Genomic DNA, 27,467 nt, shown 5'->3' on the forward strand with positions numbered 1-27,467 from the left:
TTAGGTATCTACCAACTTAAACAGGCACCAGGATACACAAGGGAACATCTCTCTGAATCTGGAAATTATGAACTATTACTTTGCAAAGAATCTGAAACTCTTCTGCAAGTCAAAATTCAATCAAGACATTCCAAATCTACCATCCATACATTATGGATTGACTACAATGCTGGGTCAAGTGTGGAAAAGCCTGTTAATGGATGGTACTGCACGTGCAAAGTTGGGGCTAGGATGGTGGGCTGCTGTGCACATGTGGCAAGTGTGCTGTGGTATTTGGGACTAGAGAGGCACATGAAAAGTCTCAAGCCATCACGTTTATCGGGAAATACCTCCATTTCATATGCACATACGGGTACACTGTCAGATAATCCCTCATCATCAGCTGGTATTGAAGAGTAGACAATAGTTTCCTTATCAGTATAACCTAATTAACATTAATTAGTAAATAGATGAAATTAATTTGTATTCATATATTTAATTGCTTGAAGTTCATTAATTATCTGATAATTAATATCTGTTTCTATATATTTACAATTAAGGACATCATAAAATCAAAGTATTTGCCTGTAAATTGTGAAATCTATATATAGCTAGTTACTTTTACAGATGATGAACAATTTGAGCTTGAATAATTAAATAGTAAATGCTATTTCTTATAAAATCCATTTGTAACAGGAAATCTAAAAACTAAATATCGGTAGCTTGACATTTAAATCATAAGAGCTTTAATATGGTTCAAAATATGGAACTCAATCACAAAAGACCTTTGATTTTTTTAATCTAATAACTGCATTAATGGCCTAGTCTATGAATCCATAAATCTTCCACAGACAAATTTTTTCACAATGATCTTTGGAATTTGAACACATTTAGACATTTTTCTAGTCCTTACATGAATACAAATAATTTAATTGTCTGAAATTAATTAAGGAGAATAATGACATTCAAAACAAAGTCTTTGTCACAAAAGATTATGTTTGATTTTGCTTGTTGACCATAGTCATTTTCTGAAAATTATCATATTGCAGTTAATAATTTTGTCTGTGTATATTTGTATGTGTGTGTGAATGATGTTCATTTACTTTGGAGAGGGACTATTTTTTCATGCTTTAATATGATTCAGTTGATCTTGTTAATTTTTAAATTCCGCAATCGAATATTATACAAATAATCGATTTAAAATACTCATGATACATGGAGGAAATTCTATTTGAAAGAGGGAAAGAGCAAAAGAGAGACAGTAAGAGAAAGAGCAAGAGAGAAAGAGAGAGAGAAAATGTGTGTGTGTGTGTTTGCAAGTTACTGCTACTTATGATGCACTTATTTTATTAAACACACCTTGTTTCAATGATAGTATATGGAAAACAGAGATATTTACAGAGAAAGAGAGAGAGAAGTAATGTGTGTGTGTGTGTGTAAGTTCATATCCCTGTTACTTATAATGTACTTATTTTATTAAATACAATGTATTTCAATGAAAGTATGGTACTTAATAGGGAGACAGACAGACAGACAGAGATGTATTTCCCTGTTACTTATAATGTATTTATTTTATTGCATTTCAATGATAGTAAGGGAAATTAAAATGATATTTGTTTTTAAAGGTTTGGTTGTTTTCTTTAGTACCAAATGAAATCTGGTAAACAAAGTTCATAGGTCAACACAAAAACACCCTCTTCTAAAAAAAATGTGTAATGAAACAGAGGTAAACTAGTACATTTTTATATCAACAGAGTGTTGTCACCTGGATACACAGAAAATGTGACACTTTATTTATTTAATATATAGAATTTGTATAAACAAAATGATTCTTTTGTCCATTCGACAGAAAAAAAACTATTTACTAAAAAAAGGTTTGCAGCTTCTTATTGTAAGTTTAATTTAAAAAAAAAAAAAAATAACACCCCCGAATTTTCCAAAAATACTGCAACCACGATTACCCAACCCATCTGAAAAAACTTGACATACAAAGAAAGGCAATGCTGAAATTATGCATTTTTAGTCTTAGATGCATGATTTTTTTTATTAGTTGTTAGTGGCTTTGAACTAGCTGTCAGTAACTGCGAGTACTCTCAGATCTGTACTTAGTGTCTTTTTGTTGTTTGGGTGTACAAGTACCCGGCCACGTCCACTTGTATTTGTAGTTTTTGTATTTTTATCCATCTGATGAGTTAAGCCTCTTTCAACTGATTTTTATAGTTTGTTCTTATGTTGTACTGTTACACTACTGTCCCAGGTTTGGGGAGGGTTGGGATCCCGTTTTATAACATGTTTAACCCCGCCACATTCTGTATGTATGTGCCTGTCCCAAGTCAGGAGCCTGTTATTCAGTGGTTGTCGTTTGTTTATGTGTTACATATTTGTTTTTCGTTCATTTTTTGTACATAAATTAGGCCGTTAGTTTTCTCGTTTGAATTGTTTTACATTGTCATTTCGTGGCCATTTATAGGTGATTGTGCGGAATGGGCTTTGCTCATTGTTGAAGGTCGTACGGTGACCTATAGTTGTTACTTTCTGTGTCATTTGGTCTCTTGTGGAGAGTTGTCTCATTGGCAATCATACCACATCTTCTTTTTTATATATACAATACATCTTCCTTTGCAACCATGCACTTAATGTAAAACCTGTAGTGACTGTTAAAAAAAATACTATACTAGAATGCTGATGAAATCCTTAGATACACACATTGTTATGCAGCTACATTTAGAAAGTTACTGCAGCTTATATATATGAAAAAATCATGGATATGTCGAAATCAATCATATATTTTCTACAAAAATGTAACAATACAAAAACTTGTTGCTATGCAAAATTGAAATTGCTAGGTAGTTTTAGGTGACAGTACGAATCTGAAACTGATGCATAGGCAAATATAGCTTGCATGAAGAAATAGTTTGTTGTTGTCATGCCATGAAAATTGTATATGCAAATACATAATTAATTGCTTGAAATAGTATGGTTGCTATGTAAAATATATGTTGCTAGGTAGTTTCTGAGCAAAATACCAATCTGAAACTGATGCATGGAACAAACTAGCTTGTTTGTATTAATAATATGTTGTTGTCAAACACCCAATGTAACTTATATATGCAATTACATACACTAAATGCCTGAAATAGTATGGTTGCTATGGAAAATACACGTTGCTAGGTAGTTTTTATGGAAAATACTAATCTAAAACTAATGCATTAGAAAATCTAGCCAGTAGATATGAATTATTTATTTGTGGTTTGTGATTTTCGTTGTATGTGCAAATACATACTTTAAATGCCTAAAATAGTATGGTTGCTATGCAAAATCCACGTTGCTAGGTAGTTTCTAAGCAAAATTCAAGTCTTAAACTGATGCATGGAACAAAGTAGCTTGTTTGTATTAATACTATAGTGTTGTCATACACTGAATGTTACTTGTTTGTGCAAATACATACATTAAATGCCTGCAATAGTACGGTTGCTAAGCAAAATATCTGAGTTATGTAGTTGCTAGGCATAAGACATTTATTTTTTTGTTGAAGGAAACAAAAAAAACTTGTACAGATAAACAATATAATATGATTTAACATAATAAACCATCAAAAATCATTGCAAAGTGATTTTTTTAACGAAAAGCAGACTGCAAGTTTGATTTTAGAAATCGGTTGCTAGGCACCCAAAGAGTCACAGGAACGAATAAAAATTGTTATTTTTTGTAGTACCTGCCAGAGGGCTATTGATGGTATGAATATGAACTGGTTCCGAGAGGGGGCCAAAAATGACCCTTATCATGCATTGTCCTTTGTTGTTTTAGGTGGTTTGTTATCACATAACATTGAAACTAAGTACACATGTTAGTTTTGATTTGAATATTGCTGCCATCATAGGATTTTGATCCGAATTGTATGTAGTATTAATCATTGAAATATTATGAAGTAAGCAGTGCATGGTTTGTCATTTTCTAGAACATGTACTATTATTTAAAATGAAGTTCGCCCCCACCCCCTTGCAAAGAGTAGATTGACCCTAATATTGAACTATTGAACATTGATTATTCTGAAGCAGCAAACATTCAGTACACATCCGTATAATCCGAAGGGGCAGAAGCAAACTTGGAAAGTATGATAATATTTCAGGAAAGACTTGTCTTATTACAAAATCACTTTTGGCCATGAAACCAAACAATCTAATCATTTCTTTTTTAATATAAACATGATAAATTAAGCAAAGGTTTTTCTTTATTTGTGTGCCATAGCAGAACATATAATTTTAATATATAGAAAACACCAGTCGATGAAAATTTGAAGAAGAAGACTTACATGCACAAATAATGCAGTATTATTGCAACGGGCATTTGGTGTTCATGGTAAAGTGCTTAAAACATCAATAGAAAATATGGATGATATGAAAAACATTTTAAACAAATACACATGATTTATTGTCTTGTCCTTTTAGTATGGCCGAGATGTTTATCGTTTTACTACCACATGTATGGTGATACGGTAAATGAGCTTCAGGTCAGGGTCGTTAGCAATTACAACCAAAATGGAACAGTTATCTGGTCAGGCAGGAATAACCAGGGAAACATTTGGCATTTTGTTAGTTTGGATATATCACCATTACTTGGATTAGAGGTATCTACTGCTTTTTTCGAATTGAAAAAAAAACAACAACTGTACTTAGGATCTTTTTACAACTCATATTTTCAATAAAGGAGTCCAGTCATGAAATTTCTATAATATACCTTAATCAATTCAGAGCATTTCGAAACGGATGATAGTACACAAAAACGCTTCAATACTAATACATTATGCAAAGCATCGAGACATTATACAATTTATTGGCGCAAAAAATGTGTATGGTGAGAAAAACTTCAAAGAATGTTACAAATCTTTCAAAACAAAATCAAATATTCACTTTAGTTGATTAATAATATTGGACAAACAATAAAAATAATATTTCAAATATTTGTTCAAAAGTGTAACGAGCAAGCTATTAAACTAGCACTTCAAGCAAATCTAGTATCATCTTTTCTTTGTACATTAGACATTTAATGTCAATGCTTGACACAAGCTGAAAATGTCGTACACAGAGAAAAAAAAAAGAATTAAGACAAATGGATAATTAATGTTAACATATCACTTCAAAAACAAAGATTTCAATGATTTAAATGGTAATTACAATTATGATGGTATATACATGTATTTCGTTTCTGCTACAAAAAATGCCTTGTTTGGCTCAACTCCTTCAATAAGAAAGATCTTTCGATTTGTTATGAATTTATCATAACTTGCATAACATAAGAATGCATTGATATTAACTTGATGTTCATACCTTATGTTTGTTCAGGTAAAATTTGTTGGCATGCGTGGCTCATCATATACAGGTGATATTGCATTAGATGAAATGAAACTTACAAGAGGAACATGTGGTAGGTGGTATCATTATCATATATTTGAATGTACAATCCTGATATCCATTCGATTAATGTCTCTTCACTACCACTCGAGACCAACTTATTTTCTACTCCCAGTACGTTGAAGATATGATTTAATCAAAAAGTATTAAAAGTAACGAGTGACTTATACAATATGTTGTGATAAGATGGGATGGCGACTGCTAAAAAGTTATTAAAGATATCAGATTAATAAGTTAGTATGCTTGACGCGCGTTTCGTGAACAGAAAACGTATCAGTGGCGCCCGAAACCTAGACAAATCAAAACCAAACCATTGACGAAGTTGAAAAGCACTGAAAACCAGATATTTTTAAAACTAAGTAGGACATTGTTGGCTTTGACTTTATTTTTCTTATATTTGAGTGAGTATCTACACAAATTCCGATAAGGTCACATCTGTAGTACTCATATCAATAATTTTTGATTTATTAAACTTAAAAGCAAAGCTTGACTATAAATCTGAACTTTTTTCTTGATGACATTTGCATATAACGTCTTATAAAGTCTTTGCTTTTTGTGTGCATATACTGTTTTTTGTGTGATGGACGGATACCCCATATCCTCTCGTTTCTATCAAAATCAACTATTTGAATTTAGGAAAGAGCCTAGTGTATCTTATTAAAGATTTTCCAATTTTTCTTTCTGAGACGCAATTTATAGCTAAACATTAATCACTTCTTTGTTTAAGTAAACTAAAAGGCGTAGATATCACGTTAATTATTACCAGTACAACTTATCAACCAAATATTGTCAATAATTGAGTGCAAACATTTCATCTCACCATTTCTTCCTTTTTGTTATTTGTTTAAGATTCAGGTTCCACTACATTTGTTTGTCCGATCGATAAAGAAGAAGCTGGGGTCAATTGCACATTTAGTACAAGTGCGGCCTGTAACTATACTATAGATATTGAACAAGGGACGAATGTATGGAGATATAAAAGTCAATTAACACACGGAAAGAATTTACCTATTGTTGATGTTTCTGGAACTCCTTACGGTAAACACGTTAATTAAACTAAAAAAAAAGTTATTTGCGCTTTTTTATATGTCAAATGCAGGTGAACCAATTTTAAAATTAAACGGATGTCATGTTCTGTTATTCTGTCCATTTCAGACCTATCTGCTGTGAGATATGTATTCTTGTTCAGAAAATTTCCTTGCAGTCAATTAAGATCAGTACAGTCATGTTCAGATTGCTCAATACTTCTAAAAAAAAAAAAACATATTAAAAACTACTGAACTGAAGTGATTACGGGACTGAATCTATCAAAAAAATCCGAAAAAACTTTATCAATATAGAGTTCCAATATTCTAAATTCTAAGCTAAGGTGATGTTAAAAAAAAAGAAAACATCGTAAACTAATTTTGTTACGTGTGAGAACAATTCAAGAAAATACTATATATTTTACATGTATAACTTCAACATTATTGTTATACTAATGCAAGCTCACAGTTATTGACAGACAGTCTTAAACTTCCGTTTGGAATACATTGCTTTCATATCCTTTCATGTATTAGTTAAATTATAAACTCTTCTTAGGATATTTCTTCTACCAGAACAGTAACGGGACAGAAGAAAATTCAGCAAGTTTGTTTTCCCCATTTTTTTTGCCATCACCAATATCAACGTTACATTTTTACTCCTACTTCGGTGGAATAAATTTCGGATCTCTAAGAGTCTCCACTATAATGAGCAGTGGTCAGAAGACCTCTTTATGGTTTAAACAGGTAGAACAGGATCCGGGATGGCTTTTGTCATGTGTTCCTTTTAAAGAGCATACAGAAGTGTCACTTGAATTTATAGCAACAGGAAGCAGTGATGGGGATAGTGTTATTGCAATAGACAATGTAACAGTTTCTGATAATCCCTGCCGATGTAAGTACGATAAAGTTTTTTTTAAGTCTGTATATTATGCATTTGCTTATATGTTTGCATTAATGATGAGTTGGATATTGTGTTGAAGTCAAATAAAAACAGAACTAAACCCTTAAATTAAACAAAATACACCTAAATGTCAGCATAGACCCCAAAAAGATTTTTTTTTCATTATAATAATCTCCCCTAGTATAGTAACACTAACATTATTATAAAGAGCCTATGGAAAATTTGCCTGAATGAGACGGTACTTGCTAAATGTCCAAAATGAAAATATATACACTTAGACAACAACTGACAAGGTGCCGGATTCAATACAGGCACAACCAGGTGTGGCAGGCTAAATTTTTCTTTATTCTTTATATATCTGAACACCCCTCCTGTTTTAAAAAAAGTAACTTAAGGCAAATTCGATGTCTTGAAACTGCAAATTTGAGGTCCTGACGTCATTCACTGTGATGCTAGTGGTTGTACATTTGACAAAGAGAGGCGGAAGATACAAATTTGATATTCTTACTCGTAAGACAAAAAAAAAAACGTACAACAGAAAACACAACATAGAAAACTAAAGACCAAGATACACACACCCCATAAAAAACCAGGGATTATTTCGGGTGTTTGTAAGGGTAACAAGATCCTGCTTCACACGTAAAACCCATTAAGTTGCTTTTATAAGCATACATTTGATGTTGAGTCTAATTTAAAAAGTCACATTTTATGAATTTAGGACGGACATGTAGTTACGGCAATAGGAAAAGTTTCTCTATTGTAACAGCAGAAAAAAAAACAAAAGACACATTTGGTTTTGATGTAATGTTCAATATCACATTCGTGTTTATCGCGTTGACAATAATTTAAAATAATAACAGAATAGTTGCATATTTAGTATATGAAGCCAAAACATTTATAGGATTATTACTAAAGTTTCTTGAGTTTGTTAATAACATTAACGTAAGAAGATGTGTGAAATACATTTATTTTTATTCTGCTCGAAGAGCCATTCTTCCTTAAATAATCTTTTTATTTGTGCAGTAATTTTTTTTATAGTTTTAAACATTCTGTGACGTCTGTTTCATTTGGCACATAACATATACTTACTAAATTATAGATGAGAAAGTCTGAACATTAAAACTAACTGAAAAGTTAACCATAAGCGAAACAGAAATGCGTTTGTGCTATATTTAGAAAGTCGGACAAAATCAAATGACTGTATCCGTTTGAAATTAACTAGGGTACCCTTATTTGCTGATTGCGTAATATACGTACGTATTATTATAGTTGTTTACCTTTTGTTCTCACACATTAAACATTGTAAGTATTTTTCAAATTTATTAACAGATGGGATATTAGAAAAACTGTGTGACTTTAGTCAGCCATTTATGTGTGGGTATGATGTGACAAATCAATCACAGATGTATAGATGGATAAGGCATTCTGGATCAACACCTACAGAACAAACCGGACCAAAAACTGACACGTCCAATGGCGGTAAAAAATATTACTTTATTTATCATGTGCTTTAAGTTAACCAAAAAGATATATGGAGATACCAAACGGACAATGGAAAAGTATTAGTCGAAAAGAAACCGACAAAATGAAGAAAAAAAACCGAAAATCGACCCAAATACAAAAAAACAGACCATAAAACATAAAAAAAAGACTGAACAACAAGAATCATAAAAATCAGGGTATGATTTCTGGTGCGCTGGAAGGGCAAGTAGATCATTTTTAACAAGTTGCACCAATACTGTTACTCATATAGACTGAAAATTATATGATAAGTCTCACTCAGTGATGTCACAATTTCGAAAAAGGGGACATGGTTGTGGCTAGGACAATTTGAATATTTCCATGGTCACCTTTAAAACATATTTCCAGAATGGTCATCCAAACAACAAGAATTCCCATAAAAATGTCGATTGTCTTTTTTTGAAATTTTTTTGCTTTTTTAAAAATCCCTTCCTAAAAAAGAGACCAAAGATACAATGGGGACATAAAAAACTAACCAACCTAAGAGGAAATGAAAAAAAACCAATGGCATAAAACTGAAGATGACAAAAAAATAAACCATTCCACACAACCATACATAGAACAGTAAAAACTGAACAACCCGAAGCCCACCTTAAAAGTAAGATGATACGGAAGGGTAAGCAGATTCTGCTCGACCAGAGTTACTCGTGATGTCTGTCGTGTTGCTAATAACAAACACAAATTCGAATATGTTGCACTCAAACAAAAAAGAATGGAATCATTATAATAACAACATTGCTGACAAATATCGTAGTCATCTGAGACACAGACATTAAATTATGGTCAATCAGCTCTTTATGGCGTCCATAAAACTTACGAAGTGATGATTTCAATTTTAGCACTTGACACTCTTGGTCAAAAAGGTTTCTGTAAGCAGCAGGGAAATAATGATAAGACACGTTTGCTGTGAACGAAGATATTTGTATCCACGTGAACAATTGTTTTATGATAAATTGACCTTATTCTTTCAAACGACATATGTGTCAATAATAAGGAGTACTAGCATATGAAATATCATAGCAAACATTTTGACAATTTCTTAAATAAATATTCTGAGGGAGAGATTTTGTGCAAACGTTATATTGGTTGAACTAAATCATGTGTTGTGTCTGTCCAAAGTTAGGCTATCTTAACCATATGCTGTCCGTTGTTTGTCGTCCATGGAAATATGATAAGATGAGATATGTCTAATAAGTCTATTCCGTAACTCACCGAGTACATATATCATGCAAAAGTCCGAGCTAAGGTATAACGACAGAAGTAATAAATGTAAATAGCGAAACGTTCCCCAGTTTCCCCAAATGGTCATAAATGTGCTTCCCAACCATCCTGTTACGTTTGTTAAACGGTATGTGGAATAATATGTAAATTAACATTAAAATTTGACTGCAATCAACGATAGATTGAATAAGAAGTAATTACTAGTCTTATAATCAAATAAACATAGTTAATTGTCTTTAAGGATACTACATGTATGCTGATGCTTGTTTTGGAAACCTTGGTGATGCTTCAATGTTAAATTTTCCGCAATTCAACTCTACTGGAAGTCAAAATATACTGTTTAAATATCATATGTTTGGAAAGGACATAGGTACATTGCTTGTGAAAGCCAAAAACGAAGACGATAAGTCCGTTATTACACTTTTGAGTTTGACTGGTAGCCAGAATAGCGACTGGGTGCAAGTCTGTGTTCCTCTGACAATAACAGCTGGGACGAAAACAGAAATTACTTTCATAGCAATTAGAGGTAATGGGATGCTGGGGGATATTGCTATTGACGACCTTCTTGTAACAGAACATGATTGCCCACGTAAGTTTAATACTTTTTATGTTTTGTAGGCAATGTAGGATGTGCGAGCTTTTTTGTCATCTGGATATATGAATACTGTCATGAGGTATTGAGACTTGACTTTGCACTAGGTGCCTCAATTGTTGAAGACATTCAACTTAAAAAATATCTTTTTGCTAGATATCGTTTTACGGCTTTTGGAAGATTTTAAACGGTATAAAGGGAATGATGAGAAAAGTCAAAGTGAAAAAGTTCTAAAGGACAAAATATTCAAAACAATGATGTATGTTAAAATGTGTCTCTTCAGGTGAAGGAGAAGGAGTTTTTTAAACACTAATCTAAGTGACACACTCACAGTTTTTGAACTAATTTTGTACAACTGAAAGTAGTATAGAAAGGTTTACACGTCAAATGATTTGTTGATGATACACAATAAATAAAGACTAAATATATTGTTATGACACATTAAGATAGCTCGGGTGTATTCCGCCATCTTTGATTGCAATATATCTGAAAAAACAATCGGTCCATATCTATAATAAAATATGCAGATTTTGAGAGAAGAATGTGATTCATTTGTTAGACTTTTCGTTTGAATGAAGAAAATAATGTGTTTTATCATATTTTTGCGATAGTTTTTTTTACAATTACAGAATATCTTTTGTTTGATTCAATATTTTCAACTTTGCCATATAAGAGGAGATAACTCAGATAATGTAACTTTTATACTGGAATGTGTTATGAATTTACATATTTGGTTCTGAGCAAGAAAACGAGTCCCGTTACCCTACATTTTCTTTTTATATCACGAAAGCTCATTATATGAGCTATCCATTCATATCTATTTTAAAATTTTATCGTTTAGTTTTCTTTCTATCTCCCAAAATTGTGTTTTCCATTAACAATCTATAGAATATCTGACAATTTGCACAAACTGTAGCTTGGAAAAAAGTCCCGTGAAAGATACGTTTTCTTTTTTTCTTTTGGCAAATTATTAAAGAAATCTATTGATTTTAATATAGACCTTCCCTTCCCATCTACCTTAAGCGAACGCAAAAGATTAGTATGACAATAAATATACTGAGAATAGGGAACATAGTATTTCTGTCTGAATACTTACTACCAATACTCTAGGTTTGTCTTATTTCAGATAATGTATCATGTGACTTTTCCTACGGAACATGTGACTATGAAACTATTCAAAGTACTAATGGAGTGAAATGGGTCAAGGGTCAACGTACTGACGTCTCAAGTGACAATACCATGGGTAATACATTCTGTTTGAAATCATTTGTATCAGAAAAAACTGAATCGACAAACAAACAATTTAAAATGCACTATTCCTCACACCAAAATATATCGCACAATAATTGGTTAATGACACTGTCATTGTTTATGCTTGTTTATATTACGTACATCAATTTGAAAATCAAGTTATGGTTGATACAACGAAAAAACTAAACTTTTGATGTTCTTGCTATATACAAATAATTTTAAAACGTTTGAAATCTATATTAAAATGAACCAACAAATATATAACAAAGTAGATTTTTCTTTTGTAGGAAATTATTTTTATGTTATGAGTGATAATTCAGCAGGAGGTACACAAACGTACCTGTTCTCAAAATATTTTCAAGCACTTGGTGGCGAGAGTGTTTCATTTCATTACTTAAATACTCAGTACACCATGTTTGAGATTGGTTATATCAATACCCTGTCTGGAAATGCTACTACGTATGATATACAATACAGTGATATTAATATCCTATATACAACAACAAGCCGAGCTGATCGTTGGACTAGAAAATGTATAAATTTAGGTGCTGTAACTGGGACTATAGCTATCACCTTTGTACATACAAGTAGGGACTTGAACAGTCGGTTAACTGCGGTTGATGAAATTGATGTTTCAATGTTTGGTTGTCAGGGTGAGTTTTTGACATTAACGTACAAGTCACTGTGGTGCTATTCCCGTTATCGTAAACATTAAAAAAAAACACCCTTTTAATTAGCTAGTTCTGCATTTTTCGTTATTACCTTGCAAAATGTAATAGACATAATAAAACTGTAAACAGTAAAACATAATCAGCAATATAAGAACAACAGGAAGGTCAACTAGCCACAACTGCCGATCGACTTCTAATAGGGAGTTTTTACCACAAAACGACGATTTTAGCGTTTAATTATGAAATCTACCTACTTAGAAAATGTTCAGCAAAAATGATGAGTAAGGCAATTTCTACATATAAGTCGACCTGCTCTCATCCAAAACCAAAATATTATTCTAAATTGAAATTCTTTGCTATAACTTTATCTTTGGAAACCAAATAAAGTAATAAAAAAAGTAATTTTGGCATTTCAGAGGAGAAAAGCTGCCGTGAAAAATATTTGCCTTAATCATTTTACTGATGCTGTGTGTTTGAATTAATGTGTGTTTTCAACATTTTGTTTTACATAACATATCTATATAGATTTTGAGTACAATGTAAATGTTACATATTTATAACTATATCCTGAGTGATATCCATTTTCATTTATTTAAATAATTTAATTAGCGAAGATGTTTTTCATAGAAAAGCAAATAAATTTTCTTATTTGATCTGATATATTCAGTTTATCTTTCCTTATGACAAGCTTATCTTTACAGAAGGTATTTATGAATCTATTTGTGGATTTGAGCCATCTGATTTATGCGGATATAATATTATTACACCAGACAATTGTCCTACCGAAAATACCTACAGTTGGACTAAGCATAGACTTACAGGAAGTAAGAGTTTAAGACAAAACAATGCAAGACAAGACATGTTATATAAACAAGATAAACAGACAAATGTGCAATTATCTGAGTAGGAAAAAACACAACTATATATCATGTTTTTGAATAAAAAGATTGGTACATTAATCTGTAAGAAATGGTTAACATATGAAATAAAGTGTTACAGTGTCATGTTATACTTTGACTAACTGTGATCTGGACAAATGCATAGGGAAATAACACTCATCTTGTTTCATATTTTTAAATTACATGTAGTGTACAGGTAAAATGAATTATTAGACGGTTTGTTATAGAATAGGTTCTCATGAGACTGTATTTTGTAGATTTATTTCAATCCAAAACACAATAAAACAAGAAATTAAAAACACATATCAATGATATAAAAATATTCCGAATGCACACACACCTGAAACATTGTAAAACAAATTATGATGAGTTTTGTAAAAGAAAACAATCTCCAACGTCAATAAAAGATATTTTTCAAATATTTCTACGTCATAGAGAATGTATGATAATAATCTAAGACTATAAAGTTGGATTGATTTGTCCGTTTTAGCTATAGTCTGTATTTGATATTCAAAATTGTTCAATCTTTTTTCTGTACTTTATTGCTCCTGTGCTATATATAAACACGGATATATCGCCACCACAAACGTCCTCTTGTCCTCGACTGTTAAGTATTCTTCAATTGAACAAATTACGTAATGCGACTTATCACTATTTTAAATCTTACAATTAGTAACACAACGGTTGCCACCACTGTATGACGAATTGCTAACCACATCTGAGCAAATGAGTTCAACCCAGGTTTATGGTGGTATACGTTGATTTTTACGTCTTTTGTTATAAGTAATTGTGTCTTTTTGCTGATTTTGGCCTTGGTTTTTTTTTAATTTCTTGTTGGTTTTTGAATTCCACATTGGAAACTTATTTCTTTTATTTCTATAGATAACGTTTTGTTAGCCAATGGTTCGTTAGGAAGGACAGGCGATACAGCATTAGTAGAGTTTCCAAGCAAATCTTTATCATCTATGAAGTACCTTCATTTCAATTATCTAATTGAAAATTGGAAAAGTGAAAGAAATTTGATGTTTTCAATCAGTGAGGATAATTTTACATCAGTTATGCCAACAAGTCCGTACATATCTGCCTGGCAGAATTATTGCCTAGCTATATCATCTCCCAAGACAGTCAGCTTTATGATCAAGGCTGAACGTACATCAACAAACGATGATGCTGATGTATACATTGATGATGTTGTTTTGTCATCTGATGCTTGTCCAGGTAATTATCTATGTTTATGATTTGGAAGTTAAGTGTTTTATTTGTAATACCCCACCCACGGTAATAGTGATTATTATCTTAACCGTGAAGTTAAATTGTCCCGTTAAAACCTCAACATTAAGGCAAGGGAAGATAACCAGGATTTCTATTGATTGTATGGAGGTTTATTAAAACAGATACACGTTGAAAAAATGAAAGGAATTAACTTAAAATTTATAAATTTCTTCTTCCTTGACACTGAATTTCAGCCACCAAATTATATTTTTTTTTAAATGAGCTAACGCTATTATTTTCTGGATATTTTAGTACAAAGTGCTGTGCAATTAAGTGTCTGAGCAGAAAGTTGTTGAACCAGGGTTATGTCAAAGAACGTCTCATCCTTTTCTAAAAAAGTTCATCGGAAAATACCAAGACCTTGTTGATAAACATTCCGTATCAACTTCAAAAATAATACACGATGGTCTTGATGTATAGATTCTAAGTGCCGACGTTGTTTATCATCTTAATTACTCGTTATAGTGTTCTTTTATTTGTCTTTGTATATTATTACTTTTACTGTTTAGTCTACTTTTGGTATTTTCCATTTTGCTAATGTGCTTTGTCTATATGCCTTTTTGTTTTTCTTTGTTGACATATTTGTTTGTTTTTATAGTGATTAAGATTATAACACAATGTTGACTGCTTTACCCCTATTTTTAACATTTTTACCTATTAAGTCTGTTTGTTTTGTTCACACATTGTTGTCAATATAATGGAATGTTATGCGACTGTCATACAAGTGAGAGGTTTAGCTAGCTATACAACCAGGATTAATCCACCATTTTCTGCATAAACAATACCTGTACCAAGTTAGGAATATGACAGTTATTTTCCATTTCTTTGTTGTTTGTAAGTTTTTGATTTTGCCATTGGATAAGGGACTTTCCGTTTTGAAATTTCCTCGGATTTTTTTTTTTGTTATTTTATTTTTTATCACATTTTAGCTAAGTCAGTAACATGTGATTTTAATGATGCATTCTTGTGCGGATACTATTCGTCTGGTGCCTGGGAAAGTGCTGAACATGATTCAAGGACTGGTGGTATGTTAAAATGAAATTAAAAACGATATAAATTGACAAATGATTTTTGTCCTTATTAATATCACGCTACACGTAATAGTTTAAGTTGTAATCAAATGACAAATTTCTATGAAAGTAACACGAAACTTCTTCATCAACATGATCAAACTAAGATACTACGTTTAAACTACCTATAAAATTAAACCACTAAAGCGATTTTGAATTCGAGAAATATAAAATGAAAATTACACATTATCAAAGAGATAAACACCGTATTTTGATCTGTCTAGCTACTTTACATATGTGTTTTATTTATTATTAATCATTTATTTATTTATCATCATGTTTTAATTGTTATTAAATTATTCTGTTTGAATTGGACAATCATGACCTTCATTCTGGAGTTATTATCAATCCAGGTATCATTTAAAGATATTCATTGAAATCAGGAAAAGATGTCTTAGAATAAAAATTCAGTTGTCAACAAGTTAATCAATGCTACTGAAATAATTTTTTTAGATTGTATGACAAAATTTGTCATTTATTTTTGTTGTATTAAAATCGTCTTTCATAACTGTTTACCTGTCCACGAAACTGATTTCTGTTAAAACAAAACCATACATTAACCAGTGGGATATATTCATCATGTTCATTTAGTTGTTTGTTAAATCTATTCTTTCTTGTTTTATAGATTATTACATGAAGAGTATTCCCGTTAGATTACTCAACTCTTCTTTAGTATCTCCAAGCAATGATGTTACCGATGATATCCAGTGTGTTCAATTCAATTATATATTTACCGCAAGTTCAAATGCACATTTAAGACTTATACTTTACCGCGGAAACTCCGAGTCGACGAAAATCAGTTTACAAAAGGCAGATGATTGGAAACATTTTCTTTACGAGACAAGGGAAACATTTACTTTCCTTGTATTTCTCCTGGAACCATTTAATACGAACATAGGAGGGAGTGTGGAAGCAGGGATCGACAATGTATCTCTTTCAAAAGGAGATTGTTCTCATGTTGGTAGGTGTGCTTCTAAATCAAAAACTGGTTACAGATTTCATAAACCAATGATACATGGGTTTTTATTTTTTCTCATGTCCGACATCTCCTATATGTCGCTTTTCACATTATTTTCGGTTTAATCTCGTTTCGAGCTTAGACACGTACTACTGGTGTCATATTCCTCACTTTGTCATTAACTAGCATTGTCATTTTCATGGCTCCTTAAACTTATTTTTCATGTCATGTTCATACCTTTCACACCTCGTCTACATTCATGTCCCCGACTTATGACTGATGTCATGTTCATGGTTTTAAAACTTTTTGATTGTATCATGTCCTTTTTTTTAAACTTACCGTTGTTGTCATATTCCTAGCTTAAACATCTTCTATTAACATAGTGTCCCCGTCTTCGATTCTTTTTTATGCTATTAATTTCATGGCTTTGACACTTACTTATGGTGCTATGTCTCTGGATTTGACACTTACTAATGGGGTCATGGGGTCCTAGCTTTGACATCTTCTACTGCTTTAATGTCTCTTGCTTTAACATTTGCTACTGGCGTTAAGTTCTTGGTTATGACACTTATACTGGGTATAAACCAAACTTTAATCCAACAAACATTTACAATGAATTAAACAGTCACAAACAATAATTCTGGAATAGCTAAAGTAGTGATGCATGCAAGCAAAGGGATGCTTTCATTGTCCCGACTTGTCGAAATACACAGTTTCAATTTGTGAGACTGTGAGTTATCTTTTCACTCCTTTATTAGTGTTGTTTTTGTACCCTGAAGTTTGTTTAATGATGAATAAACGGATAAAGTAATTTCATTTAAACTTACTTATACTTTACCGCAGAAACTCTGAGTCGACAAAAATCAGTTAACAAAAGGCAGATGATTGGAAACATTTTCTGTACGAGACAAGGGAAACATTTACTTTCCTTGTATTTAATTTATTGTTGTATTTGCATCAAAAGATTAATTATAATGTCTCATCAATTATATGGTCAAGAAAAAATAAAAACGAGCGCATTAAACTTATTCATTCAAATTTACACATACACTGTATTGCGACCTATAGTCAAGCATAATCTGTTTATCCTTTCGGTGCGCAAGCGATGCGTCATCATTTTTTGGTCAATTCAAGTTGCTCAGTTTTTAGTTTTCGATATAATGTTTATGAAACTGTTTTTCTTTTCTACCTCTACCGTGTTTTGCCATGGCCTGTCAACTTGTCACTTTTAAAGTGCCTCTAATTATGTAAAAGTGTATTTGCCGCCTTTCTTCTGTCTTTTGTGATGTTTTAGTTATATGCTGTTTGATTGACATATATTTCTTATTATTTTTACCTTATACATATACACTATACAAGGATCAAATTTTGCAGATTGTGAGACTGGTGAATATAGATGCGCATCTGGACTGCAATGCATTTCACAATCCTATGTATGTGATGGATTGATCAATTGTTATGATGGCAGCGACGAAAAGTCGTGTGGTAAGTTTTAAACTTAAATAACCAATTTGTTATGAATTATTGACCGTTATCTATTTGTATCCCACAAACTCAGTTTGTGATAGTTGGAATGCCTCAATGAACATGATGAAAGTGAAGGTAAGTTTCATGGTCAGTTATTCATTGTATTTCAGAATTGTCTGTTTATAATAATCAGACAATGTTAAGATGAATATGCAAGTAGTTACATAAATACTACAAATGTTACTGCACCAGATGCGCGTTTTGAGTATCAATGTCAATGTAATGATTGAGGCAAACAGATTTGAAAGTCAAAACCTGTTACAAATGTTGAAGAGGTTATAAAACTAAAAAGGACCAAAAGTAAAGCCAAACCCGGACAAAGAATCATGTATACGATGAGAGAGATACATTTTGGAGTTTAGTGTGACGTCCATTTTCATCGAACTAGTACACATTTTGTTGAGGAGCCAGCTGAAGCTCGCCTCCGGGTCCGGGATTTTCTCGCTGTTTTGAAGACCCATTGGTGGCCTTCGGCTGTTTATGCCCTTTGGTCGGGTTGTTGTTTCTTTGACACATTCCCATTCTCAATTGTATACCTTGATTTAAAATAAATTTCAAAGTTTACAGCAACAAATTTAAATAAAACGATAACCGTATTGTCACATGATATGAAAGTAGTTTTAATTCAAGGACAAAATCTGAACAGCATTTTACATGTTTTATTATGATAAGTGATATCCTGTAGTCATCTTGTAATTATCTTGCGTTAAAAGTAAACTTTTTGTAAGCAGTAAAGTCTTGCACTACTTTCATCTGATTCAATTGCTTTATTTCAGCTGGTTCCATCTCGTGCGACTTTGAGTCTCCAAGGATTTGCGATTATAGACTTACAGGCAGTAATATCATCAGAGTAAATGACACAGGTCAGTCTCTAGTTAAGACTCGTATTCATTAACTTAACATTTATATAAATATATTCTTATGAGTTTTGAATATCTCCTTGGTATCTCCCGCCTATTTTGTACTTACTTAACATACAATAGGGTCTATAATGTCATTTCTGTTATTTATATTTGATGTTGCTGTATTGTTTTACCCTGCATCATTTTGTTTTAATTTGTAATATAAATGAATGTTTTTGTGTTTTCCATTTCTAATCGCATGCTTTGTCTCAACTTTAGATGGAGATCATCATATATCAATCTTCTTAAACGGTTTTCATTTGCTGCAGTCTTCTATAGAATTTATACCAACAGTGTCATGTTTGTCCTTTTTGGCAAAATCAACGGATTATCTATCCAACGGTAACTTAAGAATAGCTTTAGAAGATAGTGATGGACTACTGCATCCATTATACACAATAAACAGTATGAAAGTTACATCGTTTTGGAACCAGTATAGGATCACAGTTCCCTTTGGAAATTACAGTATTGCCTTTGAGATGCTGTTTCCCACGTCCTACTACTATTATGGGTATCTACATATAGATAATATCAATATACAGTCTGGAGAATGTGGTGACGGTAAGATGCTATTACCTGGTAAATGAAGTAAATAACACTTAATTGTCTGAATAGCTTACTACATTAACTTTAATAAAGCTAACAGATGTTACATGTGCCGCATGTGGAGCAGGATCTGCTTACCCTTCACATGAGATCACTACCAGTTTATGGTGGGATTCGTGTTGCTCAGTCTTTAGTTTTCTATGATATTGTGTAATATTGTTTGTCTGTTGGTCTTTTTCTTTTGCAGCCATGGCGTTTTCAGTTTATTTTCGACTTATGAGTTTGAATGACCCTTTAGTATCTTTCGCCTCTCTTTAACTGATGATTTGTGAACATTTCCATTCAATTTCACTTGTTTAGAGGTTTTCTTTCCTTTCAAAATATAGACAATGATTTTAATCAACGGCCAAAAGGAATGATGTATTGGAATTTCAATCTCAAACCCTTAACAGATTATAAGCAACGAAAATGTGAATAACTTTTTCATTTCTAAAGAGCCAACAAGGTTTAACATTTTGTCATGATGGGATATTTTAAAGCTGGCTGTATGGTTTAGGCTATGCTTATTGTAGATGAAAGTACGCTGACTTGGTGTTGTGTACACCCAAGTCATGTCAACGATGTTGAATAGTAGTCTCGTTAGCAATTTTATTTACCATAACTCCTTTTCAATAAGGACATTCTGCTGTGTATTAACAAGTGTCAGAGATATTGTATCTGTGACTTTCAACAAACGACTTACTAAATTAAATGAACTTTAACAATTTTCAAAACGTCAATGCCATTAATCGTAAAAGGAGCTTGATTTTCATTTTGACTTAACAGATATTTTTGGCTTTCGTTATAAACATTATAATTTATCATAACTATATTGATGCGAGTGGGTTATGAATTTTTAAGCTTTTCCTGCCATTTTTCTGATTCATTGTATGTTTTTATGAAATTTAAAAGGATTTACATGTAATACACATTCTGTATATATGATAAACAAGAAATGACATACGTTAAAAATTTCAAGACAGAAGAGTTAAATATCCGTCATAATTCAAACGTATCATACCTTTTACCAATACAAGGTAAAATTGAGAATGGAAATGGGAAATGTGTCAAAGAAACAACAACCCGACCATAGGGCAGAAAACAGCCGAAGGCCACCAATGGAAACGTTTACAGTACACCTGATTAAATCAGTAAACTACTTCTTTAATTTTCATATTTGTTTTGAAAGATCACGATCAGATAAACAGAATACAATTGCATACCTTTTCATGCCTTAATTTGATATTATAAATTGTATACTGCATAGGCTGTGGAGACGGTTACTTCAATTGTGCAGCTGATGATATTTGCATACCTGAGCAGAATGTTTGTGATAGACAATGGACATGCTCAGATGGAAAGGATGAATTATCATGTGGTAATTTTACACTAACATACTTGTTACTTTTGTCTTGTTGTTTTCCAACAAATCATATGTATAGAAAGTCAATTTCATAATTCACAGTGTTAATGGAAATACATGGAATAAAATAGTGGACATTTATACGAGAAATATTAATGCACTGGTCAAAATTTGTATAAAATTCGTGTTGACATATACAAATTAAAAGACAGTAGTGCAGATATCAAAATGATAAAAACTAATAAGTGTACAACAACAATAAACAAAGCCGGATGATTACAGCTATTATAAAAGGTTAGCAATAATCTTTTTGCACAGTTTAATCAAGAATATTAATTAACCAATGTCGTTCCCTTTAACTATCCCTTATAACACATGCTCTGCTCAAAAACTTCGATGTTTTCAATATGTTTGTCTTTTTCCCTTTTTTTTGTATGTTTGGCTTCAATGTTATTTGAGTTGACCTGCATACCATGGATTTGTTGACAGCTACATTCTAATTATTGTCTAGTTGATTAAAGATGTGCGTGGTACGTTACTTCATCCCTGTTTCAATACCTTATGAAAAAAAAAATTATGCTTTAATTAAAAACAATTTTATATTTAGGTTGAACTATAATTCTCATTTTTTAATCCGGTTTTTGTTGTTGCTGAATTTTTATGGGAAAACATTCGATTGGCCTACTGTTTAAGCAATTCACAGCAATACAGTTAAGGAACATGATTGTCGACTTAGTATTGACAGTTAAAGAACAAGAGGCGTATAGCTTTTTCTGTGTTCTTTAAATCTACTGCTGTATATTTCAACTTTAAATCAGCTTATAACTGTATTTACATCTACAGGCTGAAGAAGCAGACCATTTTTTTTCAACATAAAGACCAAATAAACATACAAGTTTTGCCACAAGGAATAAATAACTAACAGTGTTGAAAAATTACACAGTACACGCAATAAAGTAACCTCTCGCGTTTGAATCACTATTGCAATGGTCAGATAGCAAACCTTCGCATTTCTAAAGATATATATAACATCTTTATACTATGATTTTTGTAAAACTGAAAAGCTAACTTTTCAAAAAATTGCAATAGGTTTTTTGAAGCGAAAACATTATTATTACAATTTTTCGCTCTTACACTCTGTCTATACATTTCAAGTGTAAATTCGACTTTTTCAGATTACAGTATTAGCTGTACATTTGATGAGGATCACCTATGTGAATATGACGTTGGATCCTGGATGTCTAGTGCAACCGACTCCGTTTCTGAGTTCTACCTGCCGGACCACACTTTTAATAATTCGTCTGGTAAGTATTAACCTTACAGATAATAAAGATCAAAACAAGTTATTTAGTTGAAAATTTAAAGATAATGGTGACAGATGAATATAATTATGTGCGCTCACAGTAGTGTTTTCCCCAAGTATGTAAATTGATAAAAAAATTTCACTTATGAGGGTTTGCTCGATCATCGGTGATATCGGCAAAAAACGACATTTTCTTCTTTAAATTCTTTAAACTACATATATTTATCAAATAAAATAATATTCAACCAGAAAAAAAGGGCCGAGAAATTGTCAATTGAAGAAGTTGTTTCTTTTAAGGTAGCAAAATACAAAGAATTTTTCGTCCCCAATCAGACAACTTTAAACTGATGTAATTTCTTTCATCCAGCTTTAAATTTTATAAATGAGGTATCAAAAGAAAGAAGAAAGATTCATCTTTCAAATAGTGATACTTTCATTATGACATAATTAATTATTATGTAATAAGTTGCTATAATGTAATGTCCACACGAATAAAATTAGCTTCTTTGTTTTCATAGTATTCCAAAATATTTTATAGATTCTTGTACAAGACAGTTCGACCTCAAAAACCGTGTCTCAGATTTTTCTTATTGTATTTCATTCTCTTATTAACCTTCAATGAAGTTTGTAACATCAATTCATAAGAGATCACTAAATTCAATTGGGTATAAAATTTGTTCTATTGATGTTAATGGAAATCTGAAACACGGTTTTGAAGATAAATGGTCAAGGAACAACATGTGTGAAAATCAGGCATATAGGGGCACCCATCCAGGAGCTAATTTCATTTAAAACTACATTTTCATGACAAAAAACGAATGTGTCACAATTGAATAAATAAGGATTTTCCTACTTTCACCCCATTAACTTCAATATAATTCACACATGTACCATGGGGATACTTCAGGATTGGTCTTTAATCATAAATCAATTAGGTTTTGACCCGTAAGAAAGCTTTCCATTTCAGCAATTCTAAATATATAACACATGAAATGCACACCCTATGCATCAATAATCAGAACTGGCGGGAGATGTTATATCATTATTGACCTTGCTGTAAGTCAGTTGCTACTGATATGGTCAAAACTCCGCCCACCATGATAAACCTTTACTATCAATGATCTCAGAAGTTTAATTTCACATTACATTTACTTTTTTCAATATGGATTTTATTCATTGCGTACATAAAACAATATATTTTGTTTTAGCATTGTCACAAAAACGAAGTTATGCATGTGTACACAAAATGATCAGTTGGTCAGTCTAAAGGATCCTTATGGTTGATTTCTAGAAATATAATTGTATACAATGAAAATATGGTGTTTTGCAACAAGAAGATTTATTTTTCAGTTTTGCAGTTTGAAAATGAATATTTAATTTTGTATTTTCTTTTTAAAAAAAATCATAATTAAACATTCTCGTCAAGAAATTCTAATATAACCACTAGCATTTACGTCAGCAACATTATCCTGATTAACTGTTGTACAATTATATTTGTTTAATATCTGTACATTTATATATTGATTCCCTCTATATCTGTAAATAGTTGATTTGTTTTTTTCTCCTGGTAGCTTCAATAAAGAAGTGCATTTTATTTTGAATTCATTGTTTGCTTTTTTCAATGAATCCCTAATCCACCTTTTTTTCATAACTGTTATTTGTAATGCTGGTCAGTGGTCATGAAGCTATCAAATTATTCTATTAATTAACCACAAAGTACTGCGCACATGTTCTTATCTTGTATCAGTCAGACACCTGCATTTGTTTATAAAACTAATTATCATCAAATCATTAACAGTGCAAGATATGTAAATAAAATTTTCTTCTGTGGTTTTGGAATATCAAGAAGTAACAAAAACAGCTAAAAATGAAATTTTGATAAAATTTAGTTGCTTTTGTATTGTGCTACCTTAATACGGTGATTTCAACAAACAAACATGTGTCCTATTTATTACTATTCAAATGAGAACATGATAATTATAAAGAATAAAACAAACAAAAATCTATATCAATGAACTTCTACTGTTCATGTTAAAAACCATCAACTTAAATACTTGATTTTTCGCATAATAAGATTAACAAAAGCATATCGCTTTGTATTTTCCGAAATGGTGATAACGATTTCGTGTAACTGAAGATAACAAGTAATAGAATAACTGTTTTTCTTTTGGTACTAATTAGAACAGTTATAATGCTTCATGATAAATTAATTGTACGCACACATTAGAGCAAGGCCATGTCCAGTTTTAGATGAGTCTTAAATGGCCTTCAGTCCAAACTGAAGGTATTTTCTTGAATATTTTCCTATCATCAGTCTGAACAAAAAAAATTTTTTGATTCTGTCCTGATTTTCCTTAAAATTTCATGAACATTTAATTTTCGATTTCATTAAAACTCTCAAAACTTATCGTCTTGTACATAGCCGATATTACTATAATTTAACACTGGACATATTACAACAAACAGTTTATGAATATAAAAATAAAAACATGTAGTTTGATTGTCCACCAGAGACCAATTGTCATAGAAGTAAACAAATATAGGTGGCCATACGGCCTTCAACAATGAGCAAACTCGTACCGCAAAGTCAGCTATAAAAGACCCCGAAATAATAAATGATAAACAATTCAAACGAGAAAACTAACGGCCTGATTTATCAACGATACAATGAAAGAAACACGAATATGATAAACAGCAACAAATGCAATCACTGAATTAAATGATCCTGACTTGGGACAGGCACATACAGAATTATTCGGGGTTAAACATGTTTGCGGGCGCCCAACCTTCCTCCTCATGAAGTTTATTATACAGAATACAACATCAACTCCGCCGAACATTAAACTTTCCTTTAGTTTTAATTTACTGCAGCATCCCACAAATCTAGTCTCTACTACATTTTTATATTTATAAAAATTCAAACATTAAAGTCAGACCTAATACGCCATTTCGAGTTTCCTGAAATATTTGTTCTAGAAACTAGTACTAGTAATTAGCACTTAAAAATGACAACGATAGCGTTGTCTCATCTCACGAATATCTTTTCATTTCTATTGTATTTAAATGCAATAAACGTATAACATCACCGTTACAATTTTAATGAGATGATTCATCAACGGTCCAATTATCAAAATATCTTCAATTTGGAAATAAAGCACCAATCAATCAATCAATGAATTTGGAAATGTTCTACTTATTTTCATTGTTGGAAGAAATATCATATTACTTCATACAGATTATATTCAGAAGATGACCAAAAATGGAATGGCACGAAATAAATAGTATTCGTTTTTTACCCGCTTGGCTATTATCTGTGATAAATATTCAGCCCATACAATAACCAAGCATAAAGCATAAGGGAATTAGGAGATTATATTTTAATTACATTGAAATGGAGGCATGACGTGCCTTGGCAAATACTTTTTATTTATTGTGAAACTGTCTTAATAATTACTCTAAGAGAAAATGAGACGTACTGTGAATAATCAAATGTAGATAGTTTTGATGAAGAAGAAAATACAATCCTCTATTGTATACAATGAAATAGGTTTCGCAAAAAAAAACCCGATTCATAATAATGATGTAACTGGCGCCCATTGTATTGCCACTTTGTTATTTCTATTCCATATATGTTGTGCATCATTGCTCCATCCTGCAGCTTTAGCCGTTTAAGCAAGTTTAGATTTCTATTTGTTAAAAAGTTACTAGAACGTCCTTTCGAAATATTTTCATGATTTTAACATGTTTAATGGGTAAACATTATTTTAGAAAGTGCCGAGATAAATGTCTTATGGGCAAAATTCGGTCGATTAAAGATGAAGAAACGAAAATGACTGCATTCAATTTAGGTTGGAATTCAATTTGATAATGAGTAATACTGTGTACCAATTGTAATTGTTTTCTGTTTCTCCTTTTCTACATCATCACAGTTTCAATAAATTTACGCAAACACTTTTAAACATGTGTCAATTTGTGCAGCGTTCGAGTTGTATCCTTTCAAGTTTGTTAATATAAAGGTTACCAAAAAGGGGTCTTTGGTTTTCGTCTCATTAAATTATTCATAGTATTTTTAATCATAAGAGATCATGGTTCAATGCATAATATTTCAGTCGTAATAACAGTAGACATATATTAAAACAATAAACCCTCATTCTATAAAAATAAAATATATTGATTTTAATTATATTATTTGGCACATTAATTTTATAATAACATTATCGGTTTTTTGTATTTGATAGCTTTATCATTTTTGTTAGGATCATTCATGTATACAGGGGACTTAAATGGAATATACAAGAACAAAGAAATGAATTCTCCCTCACTTCAAACAAATAGACAGTCATGTGTGGAATTTTATTACGCTTTTGTCAGATCTCATCAGTATTCGTCATCATTTTTAAAAATTATTACGAACACCAGCTTCCAACTGACGGAAGTGTTTGCATTGGTTGAATATCAGGAAGTTGATAATCTGCAGTGGAAAAAAGGTGAATTTGATTTAAGAGCTGGATCATATTCGCTGAAATTTATTGCTGGAGGCCATATGTCAGCTGTAGCCATTGATGATATATTCGTGTATGAAGGAAATTGTGCAGGTTAGTAAAAACCTTTGTAATTTTTGCTGGGTTTAAAAGCGTTTACCGAAGCACGTTTAGTAAAAATGTGTGTACGATCACCGCTTTTATAACCTTTTGTAATAGAAAAAGAAACACTCAATTTTTATAATTGGGTAATTATGTGCAGTTTATTTCTTCCATTCCTCTGACCATATCGTAAAAGGTTATGTGTATGAAGGCTCGTTTAGAAGCTGATTAGTTTTGACATAGACGGTGTACTTAATGGTGTACAAAGAGTAATTACATTTTTCGCAAATGTAGAAACACCGTAAGGCGTCATGTGATGCTGTTTCTGCTAATAACAAAGTTAAATTCTCTGGAAATTCAGTTTATTACAATCATTTGCTAACTTCAAAATTTTGACATCTTAATGGCATGGTCTTCTGCTCTATGAAAAACA

The 27,467-nt window shown here is 31.6% G+C and overlaps 1 protein-coding gene across 2 annotated transcripts in view; it reads left to right on the plus strand.

Moving 5' to 3' along the window:
• The window catches only part of LOC127732089 (MAM and LDL-receptor class A domain-containing protein 2-like), a 134,818-nt gene that overhangs the window by 50,289 nt on the left and 57,062 nt on the right, over window positions 1-27,467 (plus strand). For both annotated transcript variants that reach the window (XR_007996054.1, XM_052241143.1), the window contains exons 22-39: window positions 4,428-4,606; window positions 5,322-5,403; window positions 6,240-6,428; window positions 6,972-7,307; window positions 8,646-8,795; window positions 10,300-10,647; window positions 11,777-11,893; window positions 12,189-12,554; window positions 13,274-13,396; window positions 14,354-14,689; window positions 15,673-15,768; window positions 16,439-16,774; window positions 18,146-18,256; window positions 19,075-19,161; window positions 19,420-19,761; window positions 21,053-21,163; window positions 22,324-22,452; window positions 26,708-27,046. Coding sequence is in view for 1 of the 2 variants with exons in the window: in XM_052241143.1 (XP_052097103.1) it covers window positions 4,428-4,606; window positions 5,322-5,403; window positions 6,240-6,428; window positions 6,972-7,307; window positions 8,646-8,795; window positions 10,300-10,647; window positions 11,777-11,893; window positions 12,189-12,554; window positions 13,274-13,396; window positions 14,354-14,689; window positions 15,673-15,768; window positions 16,439-16,774; window positions 18,146-18,256; window positions 19,075-19,161; window positions 19,420-19,761; window positions 21,053-21,163; window positions 22,324-22,452; window positions 26,708-27,046 (3,777 nt within the window). In the remaining variant the exon portion in view is untranslated. The remainder of the gene's footprint in view (window positions 1-4,427; window positions 4,607-5,321; window positions 5,404-6,239; window positions 6,429-6,971; window positions 7,308-8,645; window positions 8,796-10,299; window positions 10,648-11,776; window positions 11,894-12,188; window positions 12,555-13,273; window positions 13,397-14,353; window positions 14,690-15,672; window positions 15,769-16,438; window positions 16,775-18,145; window positions 18,257-19,074; window positions 19,162-19,419; window positions 19,762-21,052; window positions 21,164-22,323; window positions 22,453-26,707; window positions 27,047-27,467) is intronic.

Source organism: Mytilus californianus, unplaced genomic scaffold (genome assembly GCF_021869535.1).
Source record: "Mytilus californianus isolate M0D057914Y unplaced genomic scaffold, xbMytCali1.0.p SCAF_22, whole genome shotgun sequence".
Classification (NCBI taxonomy): domain Eukaryota; kingdom Metazoa; phylum Mollusca; class Bivalvia; order Mytilida; family Mytilidae; genus Mytilus; species Mytilus californianus.